This window comes from Pocillopora verrucosa, chromosome 12 (assembly GCF_036669915.1).
Source record: "Pocillopora verrucosa isolate sample1 chromosome 12, ASM3666991v2, whole genome shotgun sequence".
NCBI lineage: Eukaryota > Metazoa > Cnidaria > Anthozoa > Scleractinia > Pocilloporidae > Pocillopora > Pocillopora verrucosa.
This window is the reverse complement of record NC_089323.1, coordinates 4,117,351-4,126,200: the sequence shown is the minus strand read 5'-3', so window position 1 is coordinate 4,126,200 and position 8,850 is coordinate 4,117,351. Positions and strand designations below refer to the sequence as shown.

At 36.6% G+C, this 8,850-nt stretch overlaps 3 protein-coding genes and 1 long non-coding RNA gene across 7 annotated transcripts in view; 3 read left to right on the top strand and 1 right to left on the bottom strand.

Annotated features, from left to right (window-relative positions):
- Positions 1-4,197, top strand: part of LOC131793486 (glycine dehydrogenase (decarboxylating), mitochondrial) — a 202,057-nt gene extending 197,860 nt beyond the window's left edge. The window contains exon 25 of the mRNA XM_066159012.1: positions 3,492-4,197. Coding sequence (XP_066015109.1) covers positions 3,492-3,524 — 33 coding nt within the window. The 3' untranslated portion in view covers positions 3,525-4,197. The remainder of the gene's footprint in view (positions 1-3,491) is intronic.
- On the top strand, positions 46-3,171 carry LOC131780770 (uncharacterized). 2 transcript variants are annotated; one of them, XM_059097368.2, is made up of 3 exons: positions 46-187; positions 1,596-1,889; positions 2,698-3,171. In XM_059097368.2, the coding sequence occupies exons 1-3, from the start codon at positions 166-168 to the stop codon at positions 2,703-2,705; spliced, it is 324 nt and encodes a 107-aa protein (XP_058953351.1). In that variant the 5' UTR covers positions 46-165; the 3' UTR covers positions 2,706-3,171. The 2 variants fall into 2 exon arrangements, with proteins under 2 accessions (XP_058953351.1, XP_058953352.1); XM_059097369.2 differs by having other exon boundaries at positions 48-187; positions 1,599-1,889.
- On the bottom strand, positions 2,706-5,829 carry LOC131780772 (uncharacterized). Of its 3 annotated transcripts, none has more exons than XR_010715810.1 (5): positions 5,510-5,829; positions 4,671-4,741; positions 4,330-4,557; positions 3,457-3,530; positions 2,706-3,159 (listed from the first exon to the last, which is right to left on the bottom strand). It is a non-coding gene; the product is annotated as an uncharacterized lncRNA (long non-coding RNA). The 3 variants fall into 3 exon arrangements; XR_010715808.1 differs by having other exon boundaries at positions 5,497-5,828; XR_010715809.1 differs by having other exon boundaries at positions 5,710-5,828.
- A 390-nt stretch (positions 5,830-6,219) lies between these two features.
- The window catches only part of LOC131780769 (uncharacterized), an 11,912-nt gene continuing 9,281 nt past the window's right edge, over positions 6,220-8,850 (top strand). The window contains exon 1 of the mRNA XM_059097367.2: positions 6,220-6,402. Coding sequence (XP_058953350.2) covers positions 6,381-6,402 — 22 coding nt within the window. The 5' untranslated portion in view covers positions 6,220-6,380. The remainder of the gene's footprint in view (positions 6,403-8,850) is intronic.

Here is an 8,850-nt window from a genome sequence, read left to right as displayed (position 1 = left end):
TTCGTCAAACAATCGGAAAATCCGAAAATGAACGACGATGACTCGCGCGCATTCCCGAAACGAAACGCTGTTCGCAATAGGGCAGAAGCAGGCAGAAGGCAGTAACTTTTTCGACAGGTTCTCAACTGAAGAAAATTGGACAAATTTTGAAAGCTTCTGACCACGATGGCCGGTTTTAACCCACGAAGTAAGACATGTTTTATTATGTTGTTCTCTTTACTATCTGCGGTTGGCGATTGAAAGATCTGAAAAAATGCATATGGCTCATATATGCATTTTATATCGTCAAAAGTTTTGACGATATAAATTTCCTTGCCTGAATTCAGGGATTTTCAAGATTCACTTCCGCACAGTCGATCATTTGTGTGTGTGTACAGATTTCAGAGTAGACAAGCATACATGCGCTCTTAGCTTTTATCTGCGAACGAGTTCAATTCGATTCAACCGTGAAAGGAAGAGCTACGTGTTTCGTAATTCGCACGAAAAAAAATGTGCTTATACTTCAAAATAGTTTTCATGTACGGTAATTCGCGATTGGTGTTATTGGTTTGTCTTGAATCTCAATTCAAGTTCATAAATCGATTACTTTGCAACATTCTACTGAGATATTAGTCAGAATTACGTTTGTTTCTGCATGTGCGTCGGTTGGGAACAGCGCGACCAATTTGTAGTTCTCAAAATCACTCAAAACCTCTGGTTTCCCCTGACTTATTTATTGCTTTTATATTTTTATTCTTGGCTTTAGTCAGAAATCGTAACTATATATAATCAAAACTTCAGAGAAGAATTTGCGATTCGCACAATCCAGACATTCAGATTTCACATTACAATTTGCTCAACTTCCGCTTTTTATTAGGACGTGTGTCTTTTTCAAAGTCAATTCCTCTTCTGAGATTGATAGATCTATGGAATGCACAAACCATTTCATTCTTGTTGTCTCACCAATTTCCTAACTGTTGCCGAATTACCGTCAAAAGTAAAGAGTAACATGATCCCCCCCTGATATTTTAATAACGTTTTCAGTCACGCGAATGCTCCAGTTTGCGTCCCCCTCCCCTCTTCGTCCCTGCATCCTTTTCGAGATAGACGGCTCAAAAACTTATAGAGGTGGGGGTTGCGAGCTACAAAAAACAAAAGAAAACCAAAAAAAAACAAAAAAAAAAAAATATATATATATATATATATTGCTTGGGAAAAGCTTGCAAAACAAAAGTACACTTAACCATGCACGAGCCACTCAGAGAGGCGAGAGGGAAAAAAAGGAAGGGGAGAATCTAGGGAGTAGGGGGGAGGGGGGAGGGGGGGGAGGGGTAAAAATTCTACCGAGGAAATTTTCACAAACGTGACATATGGATACATTGTAATGCTACTAATGCTTCTAACCTTTCCTCCTAGCTTGAATAGTGAACGATCATCATATTAATATTGTTATTTTGCAAAAGCAGGGGGGAGGGGGGAAGGGGGTAAAAATTCTACCGAGGAAATTTTCACAAACGTGACATATGGATACATTGTAATGCTACTAATGCTTCTAACCTTTCCTCCTAGCTTGAATAGTGAACGATCATCATATTAATATTGTTATTTTGCAAAAGCAGGCAGAATGGAGGCGTTCAAGACAGGCAAACCAGAGGATAAAGAACTTCTCAGCTTGGCCCATGAAATTGTGTTAATCTGGAGACCACTTGGTGTGATTTTAGGCCTAACAAATGCAACTTTGGATGTAATTGACCAAGACAGTCCTAAAGTGCTGAATAAATCGTATGACATGCTGATAAAGTGGAGGGAGTCACTTGGATCTGAGGCGACTTATAAAAACTTAGCAGTGGGGCTAGATCACGAAATTATTGGAAGGCATGACTTAGTAGAAAAATACTGTCATGAAAGTGGTAAGTAACTCAACACAGGAAAATATTTCATATTCCAATGAACCAGCAACAATTCCTCAAAGCATCGTCACCATATGACTGCACATATAGCAATGTGGCACTACCTTTAATTAGAATAAGCAATTCCAGCATTTTGGAAATCTATTAATAATATGCAGTGCAAGCAATATACTCAAATTAAAACTAAAACAAATTATTTTATTTAAGTCTTGCTTCAAATTTAATGCCTTTTCTGGAGGATTTCTCTTACTAAATTAAGGTAAATACAATATCAATTCCCTTTTCAGTGACATAATTGGGCTAACTTCCTTACAAAACACAACACTGGCTATTGAGAAATGGAGAATAGGTCTCTATATTAAAGAGTGTCACTGACTTCAAAACCACCAGACTGGGTTGAAAAAGAAGAGTCAATGGTTACTGAATCTGTCTCCTTTATCAGATTCCTCTACATCTGAATCCTTGCTCTAAAGCTGGTCCAGCTTCTTATTGCACAAACTATTCTCTCTCTTAACCTTTTCACTCCCAGACCAAATTTGTAATTCTCCTTACTGTCAACCATACAATTCTTTTGATGTTAGTTCAGAGAATTTTGTATTAGATCAACTAATTATCTCCAAATTGATAGTTTTCTTTATTCTCATAACTTGGCTGGTTGATATTGTAGAGATGTTGTAAGGAGAAATTCTGTCTTGGTCACTCATGGGAGGTAAAGGGTTAAGATTCAAGAAGTCAACCTCACCACCTTTCATGGGACTTTTTATCTCAGTGCAGCCTTGACTTATAACTGCTGTTGCTATCTTTACAGGTAATTGATATGATGATGATGATGATGATGATGATGATGATGATGATGATGATGATGATGAACGATATTTGATAGTTTATTTCTTGGCTGAAGGATGAAGATGCTTCACAACTGTCACATGTCACATGTCACATGGAACAAAATCCCAGAAAAGTTAGAACTACAATAGCAGCACTTTTGTTGCTGATATCATCCAGTTTTGAACTTGCTTGACAGCTGTTTACTTTTCCAACTGGACCAAAATCTGATTCATCTATAGAAGGAAGAAAAAACAGGAACAGAGTAAGAACCATGGCATGACCCTCTTTTGAATGATTAAGGTCATTTAATTAGTTTTTAAACTTTGCATGCATTAAGGCACATTTGCTAAGGATACAATTTTTATGCTTAATGGATTACCTTCTTCATCACCACTACCACAAAGCTTTCTCTATTTGGCTCTTTTTGCAGCATGTGTTCAGCCTGTTTTATATTTTTTTTTTAAAAAATTTAAAAAAAAGTAAATCCACAACAATAAAAATGTACTTCATAACATACCTTTCAAGAAATCTGCAGTTAAATGTTGTTTATTTATGGGATTTACTTTTAACTCCCAATAATACAAATGACAGGGTTACATGACTATACATGTTTAAAAAGCCCATGTGTTACTGATGAACAACATCAACAGCCCAACAAGGCTATTATACTGTTGACTGTTATGAATGTATAAGAATTTTTTTATATCAACTATAGGTGCAACTGCTATTACTGATTCACCTCAAAGTCATAGCCATCCCTAGGACACTAGTTCTTTTCATGCACCCACTGGATACTGTGAGACCTGATACACTCTGAAAATAACAACATATTACACACTGGCAATGGCATTTATATCCAAATACAGTTAGGATTATTCACAGTACAGGGTCCAGAAGGGGTTGCATGCTGTGTGTGAGCTGGCTGAAATTTGGCAACTGATTTGGGAAAATGGAAAAAATTCAATCATGATTTGTGAATTTTATGTCAGCTGAAATGCATGATCTGCTCAATCTGCAGGCCATGTTTCAAACAGATATATTTTCATGACAATCAAACCTTGTGTAGCCAGTGAGAACCAGAGGAATTTCTTATGTGGTTTTGGCCCTTGGCAAATCTCTATGTGTCCCACAAGTGAAATATATGTATGTGAAAATAATCTAACCAGTTGAATTTATTGTTTTTTCTTGTTTTTGTTGTTGTTGTCTTTTTTTGGTTTTGATTTGTTTTGTTTTTTTTTAATAACTCCAATATAAGCAGTGAATGTGACATTTACTCCATCCAAAGCCAATCTTTGGTATTGTACAACTTTGCTCTAGCCTTGAAACAAGTTCCTCGAGTTTTAAATTCTGGGTAAAGTTGTTTTGTACTAAATACTGCAATTGCCAGGCCACACCTTAGCAGCTTCACAAACAATGAAAAATGTCCTAAACTTTTGAGGGAAAAAAATATAGTGCAGAACTGAGACCACTGCATCCCTTTCTGAGCTTTTAAAATCACCTGTCAAAGCAAGTTTACAGCTAAAACATGTGAAATGGTGAAACAGAATCTAAGCTCAGTTTCACTGAATCAAGACACTATTACAGATCAGTTTGTTCTTAAAATTACACTTACTTTTCTAAGTACATTGTCTTTTATTTGGCATCCCAATCTTTTTATCCAGAGTTGTTATTTTTCTTTTTAAGTGAAGAATTTTCCAATTTTGAATCCACTTCTGTAAGGGTTTTCCTTTTCTTGAGTGTTCATTACTTGTTTCATATTTGCTATAAGCTCCATTTGTCAACCCATTAAGGCTCTACAGCAATGTCCTTGTCATCACCTTTTTCACTTAGCAACAATCACCTATTATATAAATAATAGAGAGAAATGTGAATACCTCAGCAAACCTTGCAGGTTATTTCATCAAATCAACAGATCTGTTTGTGAAAAGTCATGAAATTATTACTTGGGCTTACTTGAAAACAGGGCAGCATTCCCTTAATTCCCAGGGAAGAGAGCCAGATCCATATGTCCTCTACACTCCAGCCTGAGTCAATAATGCATAGAAATCACAAGCTTACATTTGAGAGGCAAAGTGTGCATGAATTGAAAAGTTAGCTTGAATTTAGTGCTTTGCATGTGGTTGTCCAGCTGTTATAAACCAAAGAAACACTGAACTTATTCAAATTAATTACTGATAAAGGCATCAAACTTTGCCACATTTTAAGCACCTCCTTCTTTAATCCCCTCTTAAGAAAACAAACTCTATGGTTAACTGTAACAAATTTGGTAAAATTTCCTCGTAGCCCCATTCTATTGTAAAACAAATCTGCTTTCCCAATGGCAATGTATTGTTTTTTTTTCATTGTTTTCTCTATCCAAGAACTGAATGCATAATGAAGTATGGGGCTGTGCGGGAATTTTACCCTCAAGCCTAACAATCTACATTTACAAAGGTCACAGAAGCAATTTCCACTCGGGAACGAAATTGAGAACACCACTCTACCTTTCCCTGAAAGACTTTTCTATTGCAACTCTATCTTAAAACAACAGCGGAAGAGACTCATGAAGAGTCGAAACCGTCGGTACTGTTGTAACCACCATTAAAAGTTACACCAATTTGACTGCCTTCGACAACTCTCTGATGGAACACCTTACTCCAAGCAACAATAAATAGCAAGCGGAAATGGTCTCCTTTCTTTCGTCTGGCCTTCTCAGCGAACAGGGGTCGAGATCAGACATAACATCGTAAAACTAACAAGTCATATTTTGTCTCATTTTCTTGTGCATGCCTCAGTATACCTCAATAGCTTACTTGGGTCTTCCAATTCCTTTTTAACAACCTCTTTAACATCTTTTCAACCGAAATAGTGTCATCCTTGCAATAAACTTCGAAATGGCGTAAACGTTCGTCGAGTGTTCGGTTACTCCAGGCGAATTGAGGAAAGTCCTTCCGCAAAAAATCGATCGCTTCTTCGCGTTTTAGGCCTTGTTTGACGTACTTCTGCAACTCACCGCTAAGAAAATCGTCTTCCTTCCACGATGAAAACCTCCTATCCGTCATCTTCGAGAGGACCTAGACGATAACAAGAGACCAGTGCGTATGTCAACTTCCCGCCTTATCTACGATACACGCAATGCATGCTGGTGGTAGCAGCTCTCAGCTGAGTCGAAAAATTTCATTTTATGTTACTTCGATTTTATTTTAATTTAAATTTCAACCCATTTTACTTTCACTTTAACTAAAAAAAAGTAAAGATTAGAATTATGAAAAAAAAAATTTGTAAATAAAAAAAAAAAACAATAAAATAAGAAATAAAACAATTCGTCCATCAAAATACGGATTTTTACTATTGGCAGTTATGGGCCACCATACTTTTGCTATGGTGCTGAATATAAAGCAGCCAAGGAGTTTGTGAGTTCGTCAAACGATTGGAAAATCCGAACATGAAAGACGGAGATGACTCACGCGCATTCCAGGAAATGGACCGGAAACAAACAATTTCAAAGAAAACTTTTCTGCTTCAGAATATCGCAGTCAGTTCAAAGTCCGTTGTCGGTCCTGTCTCGAAATTCAAGACACGGCTTCTCTGGTTGTCATATCTCAGTTTTGTCTTCACTCATTTGCAAGTTACCGCCTTCTAAACGGAAGAAAATTGGACAGTTTCTGAAAGCCTCTGTTCACGATGGCTGATCGTAAACCACAAAGTAAGACATGATATAATATAATTTTTTCTCTATTACCTACAGTTGGTGGTTGATAGATCTGAAAATGTCGATTGATACATGATTTCGACGACGTAACTTTCCTTACCTAAATTCAAGAATTTTCAAGATCCACTTTCGCACAAGTGATCGCTTGCATCTGTGAACAAATTTCGAAGTAAACAAGCATACAAGCGCCCTTCTATCTACAAACGAGTTCAATTCGATTCAACCGTGAAAGGAAGAGCTGTTTCGTAATTCACTCAAAGAAAAATGTGCCTTATGCTTCAAAATAGTTCTAGTGTAAGATAATTCGCGATTGGTGTTATTGGTTTGTCTTGAATCTCAATTCAAGCCCAAAAATCGCTTACTTTGCAACAACCTACTGATACATTTGAGTCACAAATGTGCGACGGATTGGGAACAGCGCGACCACATTTGCAGATCTTAAAATCACTCAAAAGCTCTGGTTTCCCCTGATTTATTTGCTGTTTTTACCTTTCTTCTCGGCCTTAGTCAGAAATCGTAACTAAGATAATCAAAACAATGCAGAAAAGAATTTTCAATTCGCACAATCCAAACATTTGAGTAGTTAATTGTATTTAGATTTCACATTACAATGTAGATCAACTTCCGCTTTTTAGTGGGAAGTGTGTGTTTCTCAAAGTTAATTTATCTTCCGAGATTGATCAGATCTGTAATGCACAAATTCTTGCTGTCTCACCAATTCCATGATTGTTGCCGAATGAACCGTCGAAAGTAAAACGACGACATCATGCAAAGAACTGAGCGACATGACTCCGACATCTTAATAAAGTTTTCAGTCAGGCGTAGGCTCCAGTTTGCGTCTTTCTTGACGGCTTATACTATTTTGCGAAACGAAACGAAACGAAACGAAACGAAATCGGGTCAGATGAAATAAAACAAAAGGAATAATGCAGATATATTTTCTAATAAGGTAAAGATAACTTTCACAAGGATTTTGGAGTAATCGTTCATTAACAAGAAGGATTTTTATTCATTTCGCAAAATAGTAATTTTAGGAGAGTTACTATTTTGCGAAATGGACTATTTTCACCCTGCTGTGACAACATGACCTCTTTCATGTCGCGAAAATACATTTAAACATTACAAATTAGTATATCAACGAAGATTTTGGCCTCCTCTTATTTCTTAAACCGTATTAAAATATATTTCGCAAAATAGTAATTTTAGGAGAGTTACTATTTTGCGAAATGGACTATTTTCACCCCTGCGGTGACAACGTGACCTCTTTCATGTCACGAAAATACATTTAAACATTACAAATTAGTATATCACCGAACATCTTGGCCTCCTCTTATTTCTTAAACCGTATTAAAATATATTTCGCAAAATAGTAATTTTAGGAGAGTTACTATTTTGCGAAATGGACTATTTTCACCCTGCGATGACAACGTGACCTCTTTCATGTCACGAAAATACATTTAAACATTACAAATTAGTATATCACCGAACATTTTGGCCTCCTCTCATTTCTTAAACCGTATTAAAATATATTTCGCAAAATAGTAATTTTAGGAGAGTTACTATTTTGCGAAATGGACTATTTTCACCTCTGCGGTGACAACGTGACCTCTTTCATGTCACCAAAATGCATTTAAACATTACAAATTAGTATATCACCGAACATCTTGGCCTCCTCTTATTTCTTAAACCGTTTCAAAATTTATTTCGCAAAATAGTAATTTTAGGAGAGTTACTATTTTGCGAAATGGACAATTTTTACCGCTCAATAATTTTCTTTTCGGGTCACAAAAATACGCTTAAACATTTCATTATAGTATATTCTCGAAGAATTCGGTCACCTCCTCTTTCTCTATCCGGATATAATTAATTTTTCAAAGTAGTAATGTCAGAAAAATTACTGTTTTGCGGAATAGCTAGGCTATTTTCACTCAGCGATAACGATCTTGTTATTCTCGTGTCATACAATAGGTTTTCGGTAAGTTTCAATATAAAGCACTATCAAATCTCAAAAGGTCTAAGCTATCTTCACCTATATAAACGTCTTCTAAGTTTATTTCGCGAGGCAGTAATTTTGGAAGAATTACTGTTTTGCAAAATGGACCATAAATGATTTAAATGCCGCCTGAGAAAACTGACTCGTGACAGATTGGGTTTACAGGTCTCACCTTTCCTTGTACGTAAGTGTTTTAATTAGCTGTGGTCTGTACTTCTTCACTGCCAAGCAACAAGGCGGTGTTTTTCACTGTTAACTGGCAGACTGTTCCTGATGCGGGTGGGAAATCGGCCGCTGCGGAGAAAGTCGTCGTTAAGAAATTGCTCGGCGAGGACATATTGGATAGGAAAACGTTTGTAAAGGAAGCAAGAATCATTCAAGAGTTGAAACATCCAAACATTGTGAAGTTCAAGGGAATCTGCAACAATCCCTTCGCCCTTATTCTCGAG

Coding starts and splice junctions, on each gene's coding strand:
- LOC131780770 (XM_059097368.2), top strand. CDS start 166: ATGGCCGGTTTTAACCCACGAA. Junction 188..1,595: donor GGCCGGTTTTAACCCACGAA/GTAAGACATGTT, acceptor ATTTTGCAAAAG/CAGGCAGAATGGAGGCGTTC.